This window comes from Mauremys reevesii, linkage group 7 (assembly GCF_016161935.1).
Source record: "Mauremys reevesii isolate NIE-2019 linkage group 7, ASM1616193v1, whole genome shotgun sequence".
Classification (NCBI taxonomy): Eukaryota; Metazoa; Chordata; order Testudines; family Geoemydidae; genus Mauremys; species Mauremys reevesii.
The window spans coordinates 71,521,342-71,546,577 of record NC_052629.1 but is presented as its reverse complement, the minus strand read 5'-3'; the positions used below and the strand labels follow the sequence as shown (position 1 = coordinate 71,546,577).

General features: G+C 50.7%; 1 protein-coding gene across 19 annotated transcripts in view; it reads right to left on the bottom strand.

The window, feature by feature from the left end:
- Positions 1 to 455: 455 nt before the first annotated feature.
- CAMK2G (calcium/calmodulin dependent protein kinase II gamma) overlaps positions 456 to 25,236 on the bottom strand; it is a 166,746-nt gene continuing 141,965 nt past the window's right edge. The window contains exons 14-24 of one of the 19 annotated variants that reach the window (XR_005582729.1): positions 23,585 to 23,617; positions 19,888 to 19,956; positions 18,373 to 18,417; positions 17,640 to 17,688; positions 14,950 to 15,063; positions 13,331 to 13,456; positions 10,636 to 10,711; positions 9,468 to 9,562; positions 8,091 to 8,336; positions 4,010 to 4,156; positions 456 to 3,132 (exon numbers count right to left, since the gene is read on the bottom strand). Coding sequence is in view for 14 of the 19 variants with exons in the window: in XM_039481069.1 (XP_039337003.1) it covers positions 8,104 to 8,336; positions 9,468 to 9,562; positions 10,636 to 10,711; positions 13,331 to 13,456; positions 14,950 to 15,063; positions 17,640 to 17,688; positions 18,373 to 18,417; positions 19,888 to 19,956; positions 23,585 to 23,617 (840 nt within the window). In the remaining 5 variants the exon portion in view is untranslated. The remainder of the gene's footprint in view (positions 3,133 to 4,009; positions 4,157 to 8,090; positions 8,337 to 9,467; positions 9,563 to 10,635; positions 10,712 to 13,330; positions 13,457 to 14,949; positions 15,064 to 17,639; positions 17,689 to 18,372; positions 18,418 to 19,887; positions 19,957 to 23,584; positions 23,618 to 25,236) is intronic. The other 18 variants (XR_005582731.1, XR_005582730.1, XR_005582732.1 and 15 more) reach the window with 18 other exon arrangements.

Below are 25,236 nucleotides of genomic sequence, written 5' to 3'. Positions count from 1 at the left end.
TCACGTAACTTGAGTTAAAAATGTCAAGGCCTGACAAACCCATAGCAAGAGAAATGTTCTTCCCCGAAGAGCTTGTAATCTAAGCAGAGAAGACAGACAAATGTTGGGAAAGGAAACAAAGGCTCGGATGTCCCCAAACAGCAAGTCAGTGGAAGGGTCAGATAGAGAACTCAGGTCTGCTAATGGATGCCCAGTCCAGGATCACTGGACCACACTACTGGGACTTACTCCCGAAGGTTCCACTGCCCACGTCTTTTCTGAAGGTCAGCAACCATCTCTTTGTTATGCATGTAGACCCACACATACATTAGGTGAAGCATCACATGTGATCACAAATGCCACCTGTAGATCTGCTGCTCCAAAAACACAGCTCTGAGAAAAGACTGTGTCCCAAAAGCCTCAAAGCCACATTGTCCCATGGTACAGAGAAGAAAGAAATGCCATTCAACTTTACGCCCTGTTTAAATGTTATTTTATTAAATATTTTCAGTTCAAGGTTTCATTGTAACAAAGCTATGAAGATTTTACCAACATTCAGACCAAACAAACACTAGCTAAACTTTGTTTTAATTATTTCTAAATCATGCAAAAATTCTGCATCAAATGCCTTCCATTTCCTGTTTAAAATGTGATATTTATAATATATATTATATAGATGCTTATATTAGCCCCATAAGAGAACATTAAGAATGCTAAAGGTGTACAGCTATGTCTGATAATGGCCATACCAAGCTAAAGTTCTCATTAACTTAAAAGAATAAACAGAGAGCTTGTCTCCAAGACTGTGCAAAACCAAAACAACCCAACCATTTGTTAAGTTTTCTCTGAAAGATGCAGTTACTAAATACAGAGGGTCTTTTTTAATCATTAATAATCAATAGGTAAAGAGACAAGGAAAGATCAGACCTGAAGAAGGCATGCATAACTTTTTGTATTTCTCTTTTGAAAACTGCATAATTGTAATGTCCTGTTTGCTCTCAGCGTGGCCTTTTTTTTTAAAATCTGAATAAAATATCAAAGCTTTTCCTCTCTGCCTGACTCACTAGCTTAGTGCCCTCCTAAAAATGTTCTGAAACGATAAGAGACAGTGTTCACCCCCGCCTGTCTCAGTCCCCACACCCCACCCACACATGCGGTTGGGATGGTGAAGGAAGGAAGAAAACTATTTGTCCAGACAAACCCTGGGAAAGTATGAATGGCCTTTTCCTGCATCATGGATTAGCTGCTCTAGTCAGGGGGTGGGATTGATTTAAGGCTCTTCCTTTAAAGGGGAGTGGAGGGATTTCCAGAGCAAGGCAGTAACTCCGCTCAGTGCTATAGCTTACGGGTCCTTCATCATTCCACTGAAAAAGGATCAAGGTATAATGTAGCCCTCCTTTTCCCTTAGAAGCCATTACAACATTGCCTTCTTTTAATATACTGTCTACTCTGTCCCTCAGGAGGGTAGGGATAACAAACCGTAAAGCCCCAGGACCAAATTTAGTGATTTGTAGTTGGAGGGACTTCAGCTAAAAGCTGATCCCAATATCCCACAATAATGACCGAGTCCCTGCCCTCCTCTTGATCAGGACACAGAAATCAGGGGGCCTCTTAGTGCTAAGAGAGCCTACTAAAAAGGCCTTTTGCTTCTCTTGGCCAGGATTAATTCATGACAAGTCAACAAAATAATTCAACATTCCCCTTCTAGCAAATAAAGGAAATGGACAGCATCCCCCAACAAAGGAAGGAAGATGAATTTGCCCAAAGGACAAGCATCAGAAGGTCTGTAGTAACTACCTTTCCCCTCTGTATCATGAGGCTTGAAGCCCTCTGTCTACAGCCTGCTGAGATTCTGAGCAGATTGTTCTATGAATTACATCATCACCATGAAAAAACAGAAAAGCTAGCCAAAAGAACACCAGGACACATGACACTTACAGAACAGATGGGGGGAGAAGCACCTGCCCTGGGTTGCTGGCTCCCTCTGCTATTTTACCAGAGAACCAAAAAAAAAAAAAAAAAAAATCAAACTGGAAGCCGGTGAGCTCCTTAATTCTATGGGTGCATATATTTCAGTATCAAACACAAGCTAATGATGCATCATATAGAGGTGGATGCGTGAGTCTTCATAAAAACATAATACTAGTTTTCTCATCTGCTTCCTAAGGAACATGTGTTCTGCAGCACTGCGGATCCCAGCTACACTACAAGAAAAAGAAAAGCAATAAAAGAAATCCCATACACATACCCTCTTCCTCTAAAAACCTTTGCTCTTAACTCTTCTTTTGTCAGCTGGCCGCAAACCTTCGTGTTTGGCCAAGGAGTGGCCACTTCTAAAACCAGGATCTCTCAAGAGCAAGCTCCTATTTATATTTTTATTTAAACCATTTTTTTTTTTTAATAGTCCCCTTTTCCAGCCTTGGTTTTACTCGACAGCCCGTTTCGTTTTTAGGAAGTCTGTGGGCTCTGGCGACTGAGCAGCCAGCTTTCCGCAGCATCCGCACCACGCTGAAGACTTAAGAAGAAACTCGGGCTGAAGTCAGTCTGCTGGGCAGTGGGGAGTGGAGAAGTGTCATTCCTCCACCTTTCCCTCCCATTCTTCATTTAGGCCCCTCCAGTGTCTCCTCGCCACCTCTCATGGATTAAAGTCACAGCACAACCTGAATGCAATGTTAGCTTCCACCTTGCCTTTGTGGAGCAGAGTTCAGCAATCCGCTGCTCAAGCTGCCGCCTCCTCCTCGCGCTCTCTCGCCTTCCCTTTTGCTTTCCCCCTCGCTCGGTTTCTGAAAGATGCTCCAGTTGATGCCATTTCGTCAGCCCTGGGGGAGGGGGTGTTGGACAGTCTGTCATTTATTTATCATTATTCCGGTTTATTTTATTTATTTTTTAATACAAACAACATGTCTCTCTTAGATTTAAAAAACACCTTCGTACAGCAGAAACAGACACGATGGATCCATGGAAAACAACAGAAAGGCGGCAATGCCTGGAGCATCAGATGCATGCAGGGTTTCGTGCATTTGGCTGCTGCCGCTTTGTAATTTGTAATTTTTTTTAAACGTCAAAACGGACATGACCGTCGCTGTCACTCAGGCACTCCAGAGCTGCTTGCTTAGAAGATATTGCCCTCCAGCTGCGTATCTCCAAAAGCTGCTGCAACCAGGAGGCGACAATGTCCACCCAGAAAGGAGAGAAAAGAACGGGGAGGGAGAAGGAAGAGAAATAAAGCCAAAAGTTAGCTGCACAATTTATATAGAAACTCTCCCACAGCATACCAGGCAGGGAGAAAACGCTACAAGTGATCCAAGAGAAAGGAACACCTCATCACACACAGTTCGCACCGGAGCTGGGCTGGGAAGGTGCACCCCTGCAACACCCCAGGATGGGACCCTTCCTTCCCACCCACCCCCTGTACTCCAGGCTGGGAGGACGAATCTCCACTGGTATGGTGAGAAGGGACACTGCTATTGCAGTTGCTGCTTTGCTATGGAGCCCAGTTATAGCAGAGGGAAACTCTTCTCACATGGTGCTTTAGAAGAGGGGAAGATGAATCCCGGCACTCCAGCGACAGGGGACAGTGTGGAAGGAATTGTCTGACTGGACCATACCAAACCTGGGGTCCAAAGCCCAGCCCCAGACGCCTCAGAGGAGGGTGTGAGACACCCCAAAGCACGTGGTTATGGAATGACCTGCCCGTAGGGGCAGTTGCTTCCTCACCCTGAGTTACAGGTCAGCTCCTGCCTGGTGGAGGTGGGTTTATAACCCTGCATACTGTTTGGTTTTCTTTTTAAATCTTGTCTCATGTAACTCTGGATGTCCCCCCTATCTGTATAAACCACCAGTCTCTTTCTGGGTCCTGCTAAGCTGCTGGCCTCAGTGATGTCTTGTACAACGAATTCCAAGGTCTAACTGTGTGTTGTGCTAAAAAAAGGATTTCCGTTCAGCAGTTCTAAATTTGCTGCTTTTTATTCTTGTATCATGAAAAGGTAACTGGGACTATCTGATTTACCTCATCTCTACTACTCCCCACCTTGGATACCTTTATCACGTCCTCTCGGACTCCCCTCCGCTCTATGGTAACAGTCCAATTCTTCTCTGCCTCTCTCTTCACATGGAGGTTCTCATATCTCTAAATTATGCTCATCACTGGACTTCCTGTAATTCTGCTATATCCTGTCTAAAGTGGAGTGACCAGAATTGAACTCAGTATTCCAGGAGAGAGTGAACCACCGATGTATATTATGGTATTATAGTATTTTTAGTATTATCCTCCATCCCATTCCTTCTCCATCTTAATACCTCAGTGTATTTTGACCATTGCTCCATACTGAGCATGTTTGCGGACAGCTGTCTACAATTCCGCAGCCTTTATCCTGGGCGGTGACAGTTAATGTAAAGCCCAGCAATGGGGGCAAGCAGTTTACACTGGTTCATGATTTGTTTCAATATTGTTTCAGCCAGCGTGACCTGTTACCAAACGGAGGGTTGCAGGGCTATCCTTTCCAGGAGCACCTTTTCCAAATATAGCTATACCATTTGCTACCCTCCAGTCCAGCAGCTGATTTTAGTGAGAAATAACCCAGCCTCCTCATTTACTGCTGAGGGCTCCAGCATGGCAGTGGGGAGCACCGGCCATTGGCTGCATGGAGGAGGGCAGCCACCCTGCAGTCCTCCCCCACACTTCTCCTCCGGGACACAGACCTCTGGGGCAGGCCCAGCCCTTGTGCTGTGTCAGGGTTGGGTGCAGCCTCACAACCAAGTTTGTGTTCGGGGAACGGGGGGAGGACAGCAGGGTGATCTCCCACCTCTGTGTAGCCAGTGGCCTGAGCTCCCACTGCCATGCTGGAGCCTCCACATTTATTGACAAATAAAGTTAGCAGAACTTTAAAATATTTGGCACACAATTTTTAATATTTTGGTGCAGAATTCCCTCAGGAGTAGCAAGTGAAGCATTTTACCAGGGTTAGCAGCATTGTGCCAGGAACACCAGGTGTGGGCAGGCAGGCTCAATCCAGAAGGATCCAAGTGTGGAGGGATCCAGGTGTGGGGTCTCTGTGTAAGACAATCTGGGTGCAAGTAGCTCAGTGTGTGTGGCGATGTGGGGGAGCATCTGGATGCACAGGGGCTCATGGGGGTGGGGGTGCTCTGGGTGCAGGGGCAATGGAACTCTGCCAGAGGGGGTCCAGGTGAAGGTGGTTGGGGCTCAGGAGGGAGGATGGAGCTCTGCAGGGGGGGTCTGGATGGCTCAGTGGGGATCCGGGTGCTTGGTGGGGTGGGGATCTGGGTGCAGCTGGGTGGGAATCCAGGTGTGGAGGGTCAATGGGGCAGTCCAGGTGCATAGAGGGTGGGGCTCATCATGGTGGGGGTTTGAGTTCCAAAGTCTCAGGGGGGGGTGTGTCTCTGGATGCAGGGGGTGAGACTTGGTGGGGTCAGGGTATTGGGAGGGGGTCTAGATTCATGGGGGTTGGGAGGACAGGGGGTGGGTCTGATCTGCCCCAGCCCCACTTCCCCTCCCCTTGCAATGATTTACCTCTCCACCAACTGCTCCAGGCACCCGAAACGACCTGCCTGCACTGCTCGGGAGGGGGTGTGTGATCACTCTTGCAGCTTCCCTTTGCTTCCCCGTCAGAAAGTCATTTTTCTGCAGGGAAGCAAAGAAATCTGCACGGGACAGGAATTCTGTGTGCACGTAGCGGCGCATAATTCCCCCAGGAGTACTCATTCTTAAGCTCCGTCAGAATTCTTGGGTGCAACCCTGTGGGTCTGGTGACCTGTTGCTCCTTAATTTATCCAGTTTGTTCCAGCACCTTCTCTTTTGACACCTCAGTCTCTGACAGCTCCTCATCTGTGTTACCAGAAAAGAGTAGGTGCAGGACAGGGCTCATGCCCTGTGGTGAAAACTGATGCAAAGAAATCATTCTGCTTCTCTGCAATATCCTTATCCTCCTCATTTTCTCCCTTTACTCCCTGGTAATCCAGTGGATCCACCAATGCTCCTACAGGCTTCCCCACTCTGATATACTGAAATTGTTATTGATTTTGTATCTTTGGCTACTTGCTCTTCAAATTTCATCTTAGCCCTCCCAGTTCCCATCAGACATACTGCTTGGCATAATTTATGGCCCCTTACGTTGTCTTCATTACTGCTGAACTGTTCTAGAACACACTGGAGGAGAAGCTATTCTTGATTTAGGCCTTGTCTACAATAGGAAATTAGTTTGGTGTAATTGTGTTGCTCAGGGGTGTGGAAAATCCACACCTCTGAGTGATGCAGTTAAACCAACCTAACCCCCAGTGTAGACAGTGCTAAGTCGACAGGAGAATTCTCCCATCAACCTAGCTACCGCCTCTCAGGGAGGTGGGGTACCTACACCAAGAGGAGAGTCCTTCCCATTGGCATAGATAGCTGAAGCAGTGCACCTGCGCCACTGTAGCATTTTAAGTGTAGACAAGTCCTTAGTCCTAAGCAATACACCCGACTACATTCAAGACATCACTGTCGTTGAGCCACTTAGTAACAGTGATGATGGTATAATGAAGTTCAACATCCTCTGGGAAGAAATCATAGAGAACCTCACCTGGTGACACTCAATTTAGAAAAAGGCATTTTTAAAAAAGGGAGGAATCTAGGCAAAATGGTTCTACTGTTAGGAAACTTAAATTCTTGGACTCAGCATGACAGCTACATAGGCACACATAAGAAAGGATGCATAAGGCATGCACACATCTCAACCCAAGAGAACGCAAGAAGATAAGTAAACCAGCATGGCTAAATAATAAGCTTCAAGAGGTTATCTGAGCCAAACTGGTATTCTTCAGAACCAGCTGTTCCAAGAAGCAATTGTTTGACAGTGTCAACAAACTGATTAGTCAAACTTTGCTCCATTGTGATGTTTGACCATTTTGTATGTGGCCAGTTCAAGTTGCCCAATATTACCATTTCATTAGCTTTATTTGCCTTTGATCTCTCTCTTGGTACATTCAAAATCCTTTTGCTGATTAGAAAGTCAGTATTAACACTCTAATATATTTGTATTCTTATGGCTTGGGATTTGTATCCCTATAGACTGTAGTCTATGGTCCTCTCTACTTTGACACTGCCTCATTAAAACTCTAGGGAATTGTTAAGCTCTGGAGCAACTTCCCCACCTACCTCTCCAACCTCATCTGTCCTTCCCTGTATTGTTTATAGCCAGGTATTAGAGTACCCCACTGACTTAGCATTGCCTCATGCTCCTGGAGCACCTGTCACATCAAGCTCTCTTGCACTGCCAGCCAGTCTCATTCACATATGTTTGTTTTTATGTTCCTCACTGCTATGCAGATGTTTATAGTTTGCATGTGGGGCTGAATACCTATTTGTACTCAACACTTCAGTCTAACACCCTTTTACTTTTCTGCAATTTTACCTCTGCTATCTCAACCTGCCCACCCCTGTTCAGCTGTAATTTCTGTCTGCTCTTTCCCTGGTTCCTTGCCTTTGTGTGACTGACATTGTTAGAAAAGATCCATGTCTGACCTACTTGCTCTTCAGGCAACTCTCCCCATGTTCCTACTTTAAATAATCTCCCAAGACCTCATTACATTTTCTGCCTAGCAATGGGACCTGCCTGCACCCCAGGACCAGAGAGGCGGAGCCCAGCACACTACAGCCAAGAACCCAACCCCACCCCCGCCCCAGAGCCAGGCATATGCCTTCCCTCCGCAGTCCAAGGCCAGAGTGCATAACCTGACCCAAGTGCCCCAGGTTAGTGCCTGGCGGCCCCGGGAAGGCTGGCCCAGCACTACTGTATCCCTTGGAGGCGGTTGCAGCACTCTGAGATCCTCAGTAAGGGGCTATACCTGCAGGGTGCGACTCCCATCTGCCAACAGAGCAAGCTCATCACCTCCTTATGGCGCACGCTCAGGGAAAGGGATACCTGGGGTGGAGAGTGGGCTGAGGGAAACGTTTCACTATCTTAGCTCCACTCTGCCTGCAGCCAGTTAGTAAACGAACATCCCTCAGAGCCTGGTTAATGGCCTCTCAACATTCTGGGCTTCCGATACTTCACTGCGACGTACAGCCGCCATGGCCCCGTTGTAAGTCATCTGCCCTCCTCGCTGGAGCATACCTGTGTTTGATCCTCACTGGAGCGGAGCGGCAGGGGCCCCAGAGCAGTGATAGTGGACGTTCAGCCACTTGCCATCGCGACGGTGCCAGACGCGGGTCTCTTCAGACTGTGTGGTGCGGGGCCGGCCCTGGCCATCGATGTACTGAGTCAGGCGGATGTAGGCAATGCAGGCTGCGTCTTCACCAATGACATGGACGTGGGGGTTCAGGATGGTGGTGTGGATTGGCTTGTTGTTCTTGGACAGTACTGGGATGACATACAAAACCATCAGCTTCAAGGCCTCGCACACCACTACTTCTACTGTCCCCGTTTCCTTCTCCTCCCACCTGCATCCTAGACCGCAGCATCTCCTGTTCCCAACATTCCCCAGGCACAACCCAGCCACTTCTCTTCCTCCCCAAATTCAACACCCTCACCCCTAAAGTTTCCTGACCCTTCAGCTCCCATTTGCTCTGCACAGAGCACATTCCACAGTCCAGGCATCAGTGTTGCCAGCGCCTCAATTAAAGGGCCATTCTCATTCTCAGACGTTACCTGCAGCACAACTGTGAGCGAGGGCCCTTCAAGGCTAGCCAGGACCTCCCTGGGCACCAGCAGGCCTCAGTGAGTGACAGGCACTCCAGGGCTGCCATGCAGACAGTGAGAAAGAAGCGACCAGGCCCCCTTCACCTCACAAGCCAAGGATCAGTGTGTGCTAAGGGGCCCTTTCCCCAAGATCGGCCACATGCAGCAGCTCAGGATAGCAGCTCACTTCCCTTGCCCCACACTGTGACGACTCCTGGGGATGTAGGCAGGACAGGAAACCACAGGGGTGTTATTTAAGGGAAGGACAAACCCACACAAGGGCATTTGCTGGGTTTGCCTTCCCAGCCACACAGACAAGGTGTCCCCCCTCTGACCCAGTTACCAAAGGGTTCACCAGGGTTTGGGATCTGAACCAGGCGTGTGGGACCTCAACTTGGAGAAATTCTGAGAGCAGTACACTGCAAAGAGCTGCGCTCTGGCATGTGTGACAGGGAGTACCCCTCCCACCCCTATGACTGGGCAGGGTTCTCCAGCTGAGCTGGGTTAGCGTCTCTTTCCCCTTTTACACTAACTGGAAACCCAGTGTCTTGGTCCCTTTGAACAACTGGTTCCCACTCCGACAATGTACTTTGTGCCAGACTAGCCCCACTCCCAGAGCGAAGAGAAATGAGGAAAACAGACACCTCAGTGAAGGAGGAAAGAAAGTGCTGGATCTGAATAACCCTTCACAGTTCACCCACATTAAACCCTGGTGTCCATGGACAGTCTAAGAGAACTGCAGCCATTTCCCAAGATAGGGCAGAGAGGTGTGGAGGAGGGGGCTGCTGGCATTGCTGGAATCTGCCCACTCACAGTTCTCAAAGTAAAACTTGTGGAAGTCCATCCCCTCGACTAGGTTCCCCAGTGCTTCGGGTTCAAACGAGGTCAGGCCTGGGTCACAGATCTTCCTGCAAAGAAAAAGGAATATTCTTGCCCTAGGGATTTTACCCCCTTGTCAACCTCTCAGAGCTGTCGCCCTTGTGACAAAGTGGGACTGTTCTTAATGTTTCCTCTGCATACTGTGTGGGTGCCTCAGTTTTCCCTTTGCATTAAAAGTCTCCAGTGTGCATAAATGGCTGACAATCTGTCTCCTAGCAACAAATGGCCAGGGCCCGTCTCCCCTTGCAAGGGGATAGCTAAAGGTGAACAAAGAGATCAGGTGACCTCCTGGCCTGGGAAAGAGACAAAGGCCAGAAAGGAGGGGCTGGAGGGGGTTTCAGTTTGGAGCTGGCTGGGAAATGGAGAGGGGCGTCCCGATGGGGCTTGGGCTTCCCAATGGGGCTGTGGCCTCCTTGGGGCCCCCAGATGGACCTAACTAAAGGGGGTCCTGTTGTCTGTACTGGCAAGACCTGTTTTGGACTGTGTTCCTGTCATCTAAATAAACCTTCGGTTTTACTGGCTGGCTGAGAGTCATGGTGAATCGCAGGAAGCCGGGGGTGCAGGGCCTTGTCTCCCCCACACTCCATGACAGCCCTTTCTCGGACTAGTCCCAAAGTCCTGGGGCTATTTTGTGCCATATTGCTAGCTCCCTGTGCTTATTCAGACACGCCACTCGCCTGGGACTGAGATCCATGTTTACTACCCAGAGCTGGTGTGTTTCCTTCTGTTCTGTGGTCCAGTCAAGCATCCAAGCATGTATCACACACAGTTTGTCCCTTAATCCTATCTCCTTCCAACCCCCACCGATCATCCCCATCTCCCTCGGCTCCTGCATCATAGGACTTCCAGATGTGCTCCTTTGATGGTAACCCTTCCTGGTATCTGCCTTACTCCTGGTACCAAGTGTTCATTTAAAGAGCCCCCTTGGCTCTAACCCCCCAGCTGCAGTTGTTAGAGTGGGACCCCTGCCCTCGAGCGAGGCACACAGGCTATCCAGTGCAGTGGGGAACCATCCAGGCAACAAGGCGGAGAGGGTTATGCTTCTGCCTCTCGCCCACAGGCTGGCATGTAGAAACTGAATGCCCAGTGACATCGTACTTACGTGTATGCATCAAAGTCTCCATTGTTGATGGCTTCAATCAGCTGCTCTGTTATCTTAATGATCTCTTGTTTGCGCACTGTGGGCGAGAAGTAAAGATAACTATGTATCTGCCTTGACTGGAAGGAAATGAGACAATCAAGCACCTCCTACTGGCCCTGATCTCACAGGAGGTGCTCCTGCACTCCAGAGATGCGTGGTAATGGCAGCCATCTATGTGGTTAGTGGTATGAAAGGGAAATGGTGACCCCAGGATGCAGGGAGAAGGGGAATAAAGACATCGTCTCATACTCATTTTCTTCTCCAAAAGCAGGCCTGTCCCAGGAGCCTCATCGTCCCCCGACAGCCCGGGCTGCTTCCAGGGACTGCAAGGAAGGGCCCCGGTCACTGAACAGGCCAACACAAAGGAAAACGTAAAACCTGGTACCAGCTGTTGGAAGGGAAGCCCCCCGCCCATGACATCCTCGTATAGGAGAGGCCACAACAAGATCAAGCCGGCCAAAAAATCCCTCAGCAATTTACCTATGACCATCACCAACGCTCCCCAGATGGCGAGTGCTGCAAACATGCCATCGGGACACACGCAGCGACAGAGTCCACAAGCTAGTGAGGCAGCTAAAGCAGAACCGATTGCTGGCTCTACGGGGCTGGGCCTCATCCCCCTCGCAGTAGCCCATGCTTTGGACACAGCTCCCTGTAACTGGCTTCAGGGCTCTCAGCACTCAACTAGCACTGCCACTTCACCTAGTTTTGCTCAGCTGACATTCACGTGGCTGGATTTATTGCCTGTTGCTGTCCCAGTCCTCTCTGGCCAGCATGCCTATTTTCTCCGGTCAGCTGTACGCAGCCCAGCTCCCCTCATCTTGCCATCCTTACCACTGATATCAAAGCACCTAGCACTGAAGCAAAGCCTGCACAATGAATGGACTTTATTACAACTCTCAGTAGCAGTCCCTAGGGGCTCGCTAGAACTAATCTTTCCTTTGGAGTTTGCATACCTGAGTACACACTGATCCCAGCGCTACATCCGTATACACCATACACATGCATGCATCTACGCATATACCCAAGGCCTCCTACACCTGCCTCCCCCACGCAGGCTTTGTAAGTGAAGGTATTGTATAAACTGCTGGCACACTCTCGGATGTGCCAACGAGGTGATATCTGTAAAGCTACAAAATAAATAACCTAAGTATTGCTATTGTCATCAGCTATCTGAAGCCACCCATCCCCCCCACACACTTCTAACACCAACTGGCCAATTTAGGGTGCAAAAGGGTAACCTCAGCTGGTGTGAGAGGTGACCACACCCACTTCTGAGATCCACCAAGGAAGTTCTGCTATGCAGCTCCCCACAGATACATTTCAACCAGTAGTGTGACATCATCACAGTAGCCTAACAGGTCCTGGCAGTGGGGCTGGTGTACTGTAGCGTAGTGTGTTATTTGTGCACCGATGAGCATGGGAAATGAATCAAGGGGGTGCACTGGGTTACACTGGCTATGAAATGATGCTTCATGAGCAAGTCGTTTGGTGTGTCTTCCTTATGAGGACAAATGGCAAATGGGGTCTCCCACCTAGTGCAGAGAGTACAGCACCTCAAGAAGGAACCCCAGGGGCTGGGGGAAGAGCAGAGAAAGATCTCCTTTGGGATGAGCGAAGAAGCCTAAAGCCACAAGAGCCTTGGGCTAGCTCATCTCAGAGGGTCTCCAGCTCAACATGCACAGCAACATTCACTTCACACAAAGCCAGTACACAACACTGTGCCGTGCCCTGGTGTTTACTGTACGCCCTAAGCTACCATGGCGACAGAGGTGGTGTGTACCCTTACCTCCGAGGGTGGGCACCCCCTGGCTTTCACACAGCAAGGCACTCCTGCCTCCCAGTCAAGATGGAAGTCAGCACGGCCTCCCCTGCTTTCTCTTCTAGGAAGGGTAATTGAGGACCAAACAAGAGCGGTCTACTGAAACCCTTCCCGCCATGTACTGTCTCACACACCTTGGATGATACTGTCTGGGTGCTGCCAGTGGGAGGCTCACATGGCTGTATCTCCCCTAGCGTTGCCAGGTAGTATCTCCACAAGTGAGGAACACAACACAGTAACTAAGGCCCTGCCCACACTACAACTTTTAACCAAGTTTGTAGCCACTTCAAGGCACGGTTGGCTTTAAACATGGCTTGTGTGTACACACACACACACACACACGCGCACACTGACCGTGTGTTCCACCACATAGCTGTCCTCCCGCAACCGGCTCCCCACACTGGCCTGCAGTGTACCTGGAACCCAATAATCACGCCTTTGTAAGTGGTTTGGGCCGACCCTCTTTCCAGAGCATGTGGCCCCACGTGCTGCTTGTGCCGCTCTGCAGTCATGTCCTTCAGGCATTGCATCTCTTGCTGAGGAAGTATGGGACATCTGCCTGGAATCTCCCAGAATGCACTCACACAAGTGCAGCTGGCAGCTGCAATGGGAGAAACTATTGTATGTGGACGTGAACTGAGCCATGTTACTCAATGTGACTGTGCCTCTAGCTGGCTACAAGGGTCACCCCTGTAGCTGTAGCATGGAAGGGCAACTGGCCCCCTCGAGCAGGGACCAGGAGTACAGGGTGCATAAGGGTGAAGAAGAGGAGGGTAACTAGACGTCTAGAATTAGTTGCACTACTCCACTACTGCTAGCCAACCACTAACTTACACGCTGCACTGTTAAGTACAAACGGAACTACGGGAGTTAGCAAAGGCTCCGACTGAGCACGCTCTAACTCCAGTGTCTGCCCTGGGCTGTCCCAGGCAAGAAGCTTCTCCTCACAAGACTGCGTGGCTGCAAAACAAACGTAAGCATTAAAATGATATTAAAAACCCAAACAACAGAATGCAAAATAAAACCAACAAAGAAGCTCACCACACAGCCCCAGCCCCCATCTCCACACAGACCCCCGCCATCTTCCAGGCTGGCTCCTGTCACGCCGTGTGGGCTGCACAATGCTCAGAAGAACATTGGCAGGGAAAACTCTTTGGAGCACAGCAGAAATCTCACTGAAGCAGCCCACCCTCTCAGGTCAGTGACTGAGCGGCACAGGGGAGAATGGGGGAAAATGAGCAGGAGATCCAAATCACCACAAATCTAAGGCAGGAGGAGTGGGAGGGGAGAATGCTTCCTCGCTCAGCAGAGAGGGGGCTAGGCACTTTGCACTGCACCACAGCCAGGGCAGCTGGACACGGGAGGAAGCCATGCTGGACGGGGCACAGCAGTTTGGAGTTAACAGATCATTTCCCTTCCCAGCTGGCCACAGAGGACCCTCTCCCCCAGTCACTATACCTATCAAAGCCACACATTCTTGAAGATGCTTCCAAATGGGAGGCGCAACCATTTCACCAAACGAGCTAACAGAGAGGTCTGAGTGGGGGCAGCAAAGGAGGGACAAGAGGAGATGGCAGCTATTCCCTCCCACCCATTACAGACAGCTTGATAGGAGGGCTCCCAATACCCCCAGGCATCACTACACTTGTGGCCTTTTCCACTACGGTCCCCTCTGGGTAGGCCGTGAGACCACTAGGAGAATGGACCCAGACAGATTGTTCCGGGACATGCCTACAGGGAGGGGCATGGATAGCCGGACCACCTGCTCTTACAGTGTCTCTGCTGCCAGGATGCTACAGAGCCGACAGATTCAGGGAAGACCCAGGAGAACATGTGATAACTGTCAGGATTTTTCAGCTCCAAACCCACTGAGGCACTGAGCGAGACACACAACAGAGACGCATATGCAGAGGGAAAGCCTCTCCAGAGTCAAGGCTACACAAAGAGCTCCAGACATGGCAGAAGGCACAGGGAAGGGGTCTTCCAGCTGCCACAGCCCTACTCTCGGAGAACCCTGTGGGGCGACTCACCCTACTACTGGTACTCGGCACTTCCATGGCACCTTCCCATCTGAGGAGCTCAAAGCTTGTCACAAACAGGAAACAATTCAGCCTCACACCACCCCGAGTGTCAGGCCAGTCTCATTCCCATTTTACAGCTGGGAAAACTGAGGCACGAGAGGCAACGTGACTTGTGCAACGTCACCCAGTGAGTATCACTGCAGAGAATGCCATGCCTTATCCACAGGGAAGCAAGGGAATGGAATTAGCCAGGATGAGGGTCCACTTTACAGGGGGCTCTGGAGAATTTCAGCATGTGGGGGAGGGGAGATGGATTTATTTATGTGCTGAAGTACTGGAAATGAAAATCCACCCTCTGGAAGGGAACTGGGGAAAGGAAAGTCATGGGGAGGGTGGGGAGGATGCTGTGGAGCACTGCACCCCTGGACTTACTGGCTGAGAAACAGAGAGAAAGCTGGGACTGCATGGACTCAGTCTGTGTTTTGCTCTCACTGTGCCTCCGTCCTTCAAGCACTGAGCTGCCATCCCCGGTGGAGAGAGGGGGAGCTAGCATGGCAGGGAATTAAAAACACAAAAACAAACAAAACACGCAGTTCAGTAAATAAAAAAAGAGAAAGGAAGGAGAACATTAAAGAAACCACATTGCTGGGCACAGAAACCTGCAAAGAGCACCCTCCAGCACAAAGGCAAGCAGCCTGCGCTACGGCATGGTCCCTCAGTAGAACTGCGTGCTCCTTTCAGCCCTGCTACACTCCAACCAATTGCTCACTGAGGCATCACTGACCACGTGCTTAGAAGCTGTCTACTGCTCCGCTGGCATCAGCCTGTCCTCATACACCTGCCTAGTCTATCTCATTCAAACTCAGCAGCAGCAAAATAGCTCCTCGCTCCCCAAGGGCCTGGCTGTATAGGGAGCTGAGGACTCCAGGCTTCGCATAGCAATGGAAGGAGGATGAATTTCTTGGCTCGAGTGACAAATACATTGTAAACAGGGAAAGATACCCGCAGTGTGTCTGTGTGTGATAGAGAAAAGGGGGTCCTGCTTCTGAGCCTCTCATTGGATTTCAACTTCTGGTGAGCTAACTGCTTTGGGGGAGGAGTTAAATAAGGAAGCATTTGGTGAGTGCTGGCACTCTTAGAAGTAAAGGGATAACAGTACTAGCCAGAGCTAGGCACAGTGCAGACAGTAACTGTGCAAGCTTCTTCCCTGCCACCACCCCTTCACTGCAGCATCTTCTGCTCTTCCAAGTCCTAAGAAGATACCCCCACAGCTCAGTCAGTAAACGCCAATTCTGAGCCGCAGCATCCCTGCCATTCCAGCCTTAGGTTCCCTACATAGCCCCTCAATGCATCTTATCCCGACCCATGGTCCCCTTGCTATGCCAGTTCTGACCCTCTCCTCTTTCTTCACAGCTCTGCTAATGCCCTTCACTCTGGACCTGCAGCACCCACTGCTCCAGTTTTGGGCCTCTGCCAAGCACAAATTGCCAATGGTATTGGGCTTCAATAAAGAGCAACTTCACAATGTGGACAGTTATCTATTCGAGATTAAAGAGTACAAATTGGTTTCTGACCCATGTCTCCAGGGATCAGAGGCTACATATTCCACTAGCCATTACTAATCTCCTGAGTCATCCAGTCCCCAAACCTCAAGTTGGCTTCATTCTATCCTCACTTTGGAAAGAAGTGAGGGCTACAGCATTAGCATGTGATGAGGTCAGGTCTCCCCTTGAAATTGGACCTGAATTAGAGAGTTTGTCCAGCCAGCAGTATGTGTCTCTGGTCTCCATGACTCCTCAGAACAGCTGCCAGCAGATCACTATGCAGCAAGTCAGGAATCATCCCAGCTGACTGTTGTGGTATCAGTGAGAACAGCCCCCTGAGCCTGGCAGGGCTAGAACTAGTGCTGTCCTGGGTGTTTGACAGAACAGACTTTGGTTGTAAGGGGCGGGAGAGTACCTGTGCCTCACTGCTTCCTACTGCCTCTCCTCCACCCAAGAGAGAGACTTCAGAATTTGCTCCCAGGGAAAGCACTGTCTCTACCACCACATTCCTCTTCAGTGGGGCTGGAATTTACCTGACCTGCTTACACCTCCCAGTGTACTGGGCAGTTGCTGAAACACTGCACTCCAGGCCAGGCAGGTCTGACTCATGTAAGCCCATCACAAGAAGGAGAAAGGATTGTACAATGTGGTCATGGAGAGATATACAGTTCCATCCCCCTCTTTAATACAATTCCATCTCTCTCCTCTGAAATGCCCCAACGCTGTGGCAGCCAGGGAATTCCATTTCCATCTGCAAAGGGAAAACAGAACAGAGAGAGCAGAGTCCCTTTGCCCTGGACCAGAGACAGTACATCCATCCAAAAGACATGGGTGTGGAAACAGAGAGCTCCTTGGAGAGGGGTGAAACAGGGAGATCTCAATCCCCTGCAAGCTGTGTCGAAACACAGAAAGGAACAGCTAGATTCCAGATCTGGAGAGGGGAAGAAATAGAGAGATTCCAGTCCTGTAAATGATTGGGAATGGAGAGATTCCAATGCCCGGGAGGACAGAATTCCCACCATGAGACTAACAAGACACACAACTCGGGGCATGGAAGGCTCACACACCCTAAAAGCCAGGCTGGCCACTTCCTCAAAGCAGACTGGAGTGAGTGAGTGAGAGTGAGAGTGTGTGTCCCTTTGATGGACAGCCAGCCAGCCAAGCCTGTTAGCTATAAAAATCCCTCTTGGTAGCTGTTCTCTGCTTGCTTTACCCATAAAGGGTTAACAAGCCCACCGGTAAAAGAAAAGGAGTGGGCACCCATTGACTCTTTTGGTCAGGTGCCCACACCTTTTCTTTTACCTGTGGGCTTGTTAACCCTCTACAGGTAAAGCAAGCAGAGAACAGCTACCAAGAGGGATTTTACAGCTAACTGGCTTGGCTGGCTGGGTGTCCATCAAAGGGTGCATACCCATGACCCCACTGCAATAGGCATGGCAGACAAAGCCATGGCAAACTCAAGAATCGAATCAGATGTACAGCTCTGGGGATGTTAGACCACGATGACTGAACTCTGCACCATCAGTGGCAGGTCAGACCTCCAGAGTCTCCTTCCCACAGCCCCACAGTATCACCTACCTTTCAGATCCTCATCTTCCGTGGTGGTGTTACAGCTCTCTGTGGAACCCTGCATGGCACAAGAGAATGTTACTAGATGGCAAAGTCAGTAGATTGAAGACACTTCCGTTTGTCTGTGGAAGAGGATAGGGGAAGCGCAAAACAAAGGAAGGGACGGGAATGGGATGATAGAAGGAGTACTACTAAGAGGACTGGGATGAAACGGCCAAGTATTAGTCAATACCTAGCAGCAAGACCAATTAGGCTTTGGAGTATCCTCTCATAAGAAGTGGCACAAGCCCTCAAAGCTGGGGCTATTCAAGAAGGGAGCACCAAGCCCTGGGAGTATATATCATGGGGGACAACTCCCCACTCACCCTGGCGAGAGTTCTCCTATGAGGTGAGTGAAGAGGGAATATGGGTCAGCTACAACTTTACCTTAGGGCGCACTGAAAGGAACTGGTCTCCAGCTCCAGAGTCCACCAGAGGCACACAGGACTCTCCCACCTTGCCCACCATGAGTACGCACCTGGTGAGAATCTTGCCCACTGGGTCAGGAAAGGGACAGTGAAATCTGACTTGGGATCTATTATCCCTCCCTGCCCAACTATTCTAGACACCCACAGTCACCTAACACAACCCTCCTAGTGCCAGAGCAACTGTTCACAATCATTCTGTGATGCATCATCAAAGGGGCAAGAACTAGGGTCACGGAAGTTTCTCTAAGGAAAAATAATAGCGACATGCCCCTTACCTTTATGCCATCTGTGGCATTGTGGACAACAGTCGTTTGAGGCTCCTAGGAAAAGGGGGGGGGGATTAAACTCAGATTCTCAAACCTTTTCCCCTTGTTTCACTCTCCAACAAGCACAGAACAAGTGACCAACATGGAAACAAACCACAAACAAACTCCAAGCTGCCAACGTGTGTCCAAACACACACTCCCTGCTCCAAGGGCTTCTTGAAAAGAGATGCTCAACTAACAGCTACATTCACAAGGAGACAAAGCCCCCAAACACCCACCAGGTCCCAATTCACCTTTTGAGAATGGTGTTGGCACAAACACCTTAAATCTGTGACCAGCTAGCAGCTGTAAGTATAAATCTCCACCCTCTTGAAGGCAATTGACTAAGCAATGAGCCCTCAGCAGGTTCTCTCTCAGAGAACAGATTTTTGGGGGAGCGGGGGCAAAGGGGATGGTGGTGGGTGGGGCAAGGGCCTTTGTCTCCCAGCTTTCCATTGAGTTTGCCAGATTTTTTTACTCTGAAAAGGGACATTGATAATTTCCATAAGAAAAAAGGGGATAAAATAAGCCAGTGTGTCCCAGAGAGGAACTGCTCAGGGAACTGGGCTGCAAAGGAAAATGCATAATTTGCTAAAACAAATGTCTCCCAAATGAGACATTTGTAACACAAACAGGCATCAGAAAGGTGCCTGCAGCACCAAAAGAGTAGCAGGTAAAGCCAATGTGGGGGAAGCTTAAAATTATGAAAATGTCCCAGGAAAAAAAAACTCTCTGGAATGTTACAGAAAGCAGCTGCCAGGCCTCCAGGAGCACAAGCTGGTTTCTGCACTCATCCCTTTGCTCTGGAGACAACACGTGGGATCCTGCCCCATTTCACCCACTGACATCACTCCTCCGGGTAGATCGGCAAGGACACCAGGGGCTGCGATGGTACAACAATGCACACTCACCCATCCATCTCCACTACCTACTTGACTGCTGCCTGATCTTCCAAAGGTATCCAGGTAGAACACACTTGGGCTGGGCTGCTAAACATACCAGGCACAGTGTGCCCTACAACCCCATTGCATGCTGCAGACCATGAATCGATGATGACAGCACAGAAGGTGATTAACCTCGCAGCCAATAGGGTGAGTGGGCCACAAAGGGGTTCCGTTGAGACATATCTGCCCACCCCACCCGCTCAAGGTGGCCCGAAGTCCATGCTTCCTTTTCCTGGGTCTTGGAGAGTGGCTCCATCACTCCATCGTTTTCTTCAAAACCAGCTTCCCCCAAGTGAGAATTACACAGGGATGGTGCAAGGGATAGTCCAGGCCAGCTGCAGTCCCCACATCCAACTACCACTCCACTCGGCTTCCGCAGCCCCCTACGGCTGTGACTAGACCCCACAGCAGCAGAGGAACAGATAGAACTAAGCCAAAACACAAGCTCAGACAGAGCAGAACAAGCAGCACTCAGAGAGGCAAGAGTCAAAAGTAACCCAAACAGGAAAGACAAGGAAGTAGTAGTAGTCAGGGAAGATACCATGGACGTCTGCACTGGGGGAGTTTCTTTTGCTGGGCTTACTAGACTGGTTTTGTTGTTGCTCTGTGGCTGAGACAGAAAAACAGATTGTTTTAGTTCCTCTGCTGGGTAGCAGAGTCAGCAAATCTTTACAGTATTGTCCTAGTAACTCCCCACCATCTCCTCAGCCCCCATCCCAACACACTCATCTTGCAGCAAGAGATGAGGACAAGGGAACCCATCCCGGGTCGCTAGAGACCATCCTTCCCCCAGAGGTGACCAGGTGCAAGCAGATGTACCAATACCCAAATATGCATGGATGGTTAGAGCGATGGGAAAGGAGAGCAAAAGAGGCAGCAGCCCAAAGGGGAAAGGGAGGTAGAGAGAGGTGCAAACAAGAACCTCTGGGGCAGGAGGGCTGGGAGCTGGCAGTGGCTCCAGGAGATGAGGACCCAGGGCTGCGTACAGACAGACTACAAGTGTGATAGGTACTGGAAACGAGTGGGGCAATCTCAGATATGGCTGGTCTGGGCTTGTGCCTCTGGGAAGTCAGGCATGGGACGATACTGGCAGGGCCCCAGAGAAGGTGGTCAGGTGGGACAAGGGGTGATGGGGATGTGTGGAGCAACTTTAGGGCCAGAGCATGAACGAAGCTTCCAGGGGTGAGCGAGTCCTTCAGGCTGCCTAGCTGGTTTGTGTCTTTCCCCAGCGAGTCTCTCGTAGACAGGGCAGGTGAATAACACCTCTGTCCTCCTCATTCACACAGCCCAACGGTGAGGCAGAGCTGCCAACTCCCCTCCTGCTTGCAGCACAAAGACCTTCTGTTCGGTGAGAGTGGCCCTGCTGAATCAGGAACACGCAGAGCCCATGTCTCATTGGAGGCCAGGCCAGCATGCACTGAGGCTGCTTCCCATGGTGCATTGCCTCGCCTGGGAATCCAACCATGACCCTGCATGAGTCTCCCAAGGGCCTGTGGTGCATTGCTGGGGAAACAGGCCTGTCCCCTACACAGGAGATGGGGCTCTCGTGACTGAGACAGTTTCACCCCTTTCCCCCTAAGTCTTCCCTTCTACCTCATGCCAGCAACAAAGGTAAAATCAGCAGCACCACAGGCTCACTGCAATCCCTTGGCTACAAATCAGACTCGTAGGGACTCAGACTTCAGAGCTGGCTGGCCTCTTTGCACCTCCTCTCTTACCCCCCTTTCAAAAGCGGCACAGAGAGAGGGTGACTCAGGGAACCCCAGTACATCTACCCCCTCACCACCCAGGACAATGAAGAATTCAAATGCTGAATCACAAAAGGCCTGGCGAGAGTTTAACCACACCCACTGCAAGCAGATAACATGGGGCTGAGGTTCCTGTGCGGCACCCCATCACTCTCCTCTTCTCTGGCTTTCCTTCCACAGCCGCACGCCCTGCTGGAGCTCCATTCAGGTCCCATGGGGACAGAGCATGGTGGGCCTGCCCAGGACTCAAAGCCAGGAAAGGAGCAGCATTTTCATGCACACACCAGACACTCCCTGCATCTCAGTCTGGCCCCACATTACCCTGCTCTCCAGCCTTCCATGTACACGGCTTGGGCAGGGGTGTTTCTAGCCTGGTGATGCCAGACATGGGGAGGAGCTGCTGTGTGGCTGAATACCTGACTGAGCTCTGGAACGGCTTCGCCCATAGGGTTCAATGAAAAGAACCTCCGAGGGAGTCACTACAACCCCGAACCTTGCTGCAGAACAGCTGATAATCACCCTGGTCTCAGGGCTAGCTGCCTCACTCAACTCAGCCCCACAAGAGCTTTCGAAACGCATGCAGCAGACCCATTCTCCACCCGGCTGCCCACCCCGACCCCACTGCTGTCCCAAAAGAACTGAAGGAAGAGGTAGTTCTGCACGGCGTATCAAGGTCGCTGACGTTCACCAGCTGACCAGATCCACAGCATCGTACTTAATTCCCGAATGGAGCCATTACGAAATCAAGGACACAGAAAACGTGTCTGGTGTGCTTCACATCTCTGTACCTTGTAGGGGGTTGCCTGATCTGGTGACTTCTGCTCATTGGGCCTCTGTGGCCATTTAGCCAATTGCTCTTCACTTTCACAGGCAGGCACCCCACACGTGGACTCCGTAAGCATACAAGTGAGCCACGTGCATGTACCCCTACCCCCTCATTGAAACCACTGGGCACCAAGTATCCTTACAGATTCATGCAGTACAGAGGAAGATCTTGACTTTTAAAAGAAGGCAGTCCACCTAGGAAAGCATCAGACCATTGAGAAGAGCTACCTGATATGACCAGTTCTGGCAGAACCACTGAAAGAGCTCTCTGAGCTAGACAACGACAGACAGACAGACAGACAACACAGAGGGTGCAAGAGAGAAAACAGACCAGTGACCATAGCACTAAGGACACACATGTGCCAGCCAGCTAGAAGAAAGGAAAGCAAACACCCGTCACCGAGGCTCGCCCTGTATTCACTGGCTGTTTTTCCAAGCTTCACTGCCCCAGTGATCCCTGAGACATTGTTTGGTTCTCATTTCCCAGCTGCCTTGATGCAACGAACAGAGGGTAAGGGTAGGACCTGACGTTGAGCAGCAGAGAAGAGGACAGATGGACACCAAGAACTCCTACCCCTACGTTTAATACTTTGGGGATTGAGAGAAGGAGGGGCTGCAGCCCCCGGAGTCAAATTTTGCCCTGGGGTATTCCAAGTGGTACTTTAAAACTTTACAGGTAATAAATCCCAGTGTGACAGAGGGAGGGCAGAATTCCTAGGGAGTAATAGAGAAGCCGACTCCTCTGCTCTGGCATCACTCAACATTGCTCCCTTTCCTGCCTTAGGGAGCTCCTGTTCTGTCTGAAAGGAGGCAAGAGCTGCAACGCAGCAGACAATGATACAGGAGATTCCTGCATGTTAGTTACCACCCACATCTCTGAGAAAGAGACATGGACAGTAGCTACGGGGCTGCAGCTCATTCCCTGAAATATGGCACTGGCTGGTTTTCTTTTTGCTCGCTTGAGATATCAGCGCATCACCATTTATCCAACATGTTCTAGAAACAGCAAACACATTCGGATGCATGAAGGGGGAATGGATACAGTGGGGAGTGTGTCACTAGGTACTTGATTCATGCTGGGAGACGTAACAGATCTGGATAACAGGGAGTTCTGGATTACAGGGCTGACAAACCTTTTCAGTATAGAATTTTAAAGAAAATAAATTAAGGGCAGCTTTGAGCCACCAGGTGGTGCTGTGCCCGCACCTTTTATTGTATGTGCCGTGGAGTTCCATGAGAGGCCTCTGCCATATCAGGGGTGACTCCATTCGTTCCACACTGCAGGGCTACCACCACTTGCTCCTCTTTTGGCACTTCTATAGCAGAACGACAAGCCCACGTTCAGACCACACGCTTTGCCGAGACCCACCGGGGAGCTGATGACTTCTCCATTTGTTTCTCCTTGGATCAGCCGCCAATGGCCGGATATATTAAACTGCATTTTAAGTAGCCAGTTTTCTGGACAGAATAGAAGCTGGTGACTGGCCAGCTCCTGACCAATCATGTGGCCCTTTCTGTGAGGACGTGGACCTTTAAAGTGCAAGATGACTTCCCCCCACAACCCCCGCACAGACATGCTATGTAGGGTGATGAGCACAAGCTGAGCGTGCATGGCATGAGAATGGTGGACGCACGGATCACAGGCAGCTTACGGGAGGTGCTCACCATCAAATGCACACTGGAGCTCGACTTCCTTTTCTGGACACACCATTGAGAGAGGGGAAAAAGAAGGAAGAGAGGCGATGAGAAGAAAAGCACAGAAACTATTCACACGTTAGTGCCACCAACACTCCCCTGGGGCAGGAAGGAGAAGCAGAAGAAATGCAGACTCACGGAAAGGGTGCAAAGTATAGGCAGTGTTAACAAAGAACACCCCGCCACACACGGGAGGGGAGGGACCAGGGAGAAGACACCCAACATGTGCAGAGATGGGGGCAAGGAAGGAGGCACTCACATGCACAGAGCTGGAGGAGGGGAATGTTCACATGCAGAGGGGTCCCTGCAGATGCACCCAGACTGGGGATGAGGGAGAAGCACTGCTTCCCACACAGAAGGGGCAGGCAGAGACCCTCTCATGCAGGCAGACGAGAGGGACGGGAGCCACGCACTCAGAGGGCAGGAAAAGGAATGCACGTGGGAGGGCTGGGGGCACCTCCGGGTGCAGAGAACAGGGAAGGGTTCCCCAGGCACACAGAAAGGGGGAGGGGCAGGGGAGCTGATACACACCCCCAGGCAGAGGGGCTCCCACACTCAGGGTCTGTCTGCACTACAAACAAGGTGTGTCCTTAACTTGGGTCAGCTAACCTGTGTTAAAATAGCACTGAAGACATGGCAACTCTGCTTTACCTTGGGCGAGCAGCTTCAACTCAGGCTATGGGGGAGCCTGGGGACGAACCCTTCCGTACTGTCCCTGGAGCTAGCCTCCAGGGGTCAGCTAACCCATTCAATACCCACTCTTTCTGCAGGGTGACCCCCCTCCCCAGGCTGGTATTCAGAGAGCCTCTTACACACAGAAGTGGAATAAGGGGCACAAAGGTCCTCGAAGACGTCTCTCCCATCCCTCCTCCCGGCATGCTGCCGCCTGTCTGAGCAAGCGGGACACCACCCTCACCTCTCGTAACGCTCTCTCTCCAACAGCCCAGTCCCCCCTCTCAACACATGGCAGATGCTACCCACCCCAGGCCACTCCCTTCTCCATCCTCCCCTCACCCCCCACCCTCTAGGACAGAGCCCCACTTCTCTGACTTCAGACCAGCATGACTTTTATGGTGTTGCACTGCTTCCACCAACCCTCATCACTGGGTAAGCCGAGCTACCTCATACATGCTTCCCACCTGCCTGTCTCCTCTGATACCATCCAGTCCCATCTCTCCTGGTTTCTGCTCTTTCACTAATGGGTGCTGCTCCTCTCCACGTTACGGGCCACCTCTGAGCATGTTCCGTAATGCACAGTACCACACTGCACCCAATTCAAAGGAGAGGAAATGGTGGCAGGGTTCAGTCGTGCAGACTAGGAGCCCTGCACCACAACACCTCCCACCTCCCCTGCTGTCTCCACATTCTAGCTTATGAGACCTTCCATGGATCACTAGACCCCTGCATTGTTAGCTTATGGGTCCCCATCTGGCCTGGGCATGAATCCAACCTTAATCCATTGCTCTGCCAGTGCTCTCACACATGTACGGAGGAAGTCATACGGACACAGTCATTCAGAGAAATAGATGCTCCCCCCAACACACACACAGCGCTAGATGCCTTTTCAGACACTCAGCATGGTTTGGGACCAGGTAGGCAGGGTATGAACAACTGCAACCCAG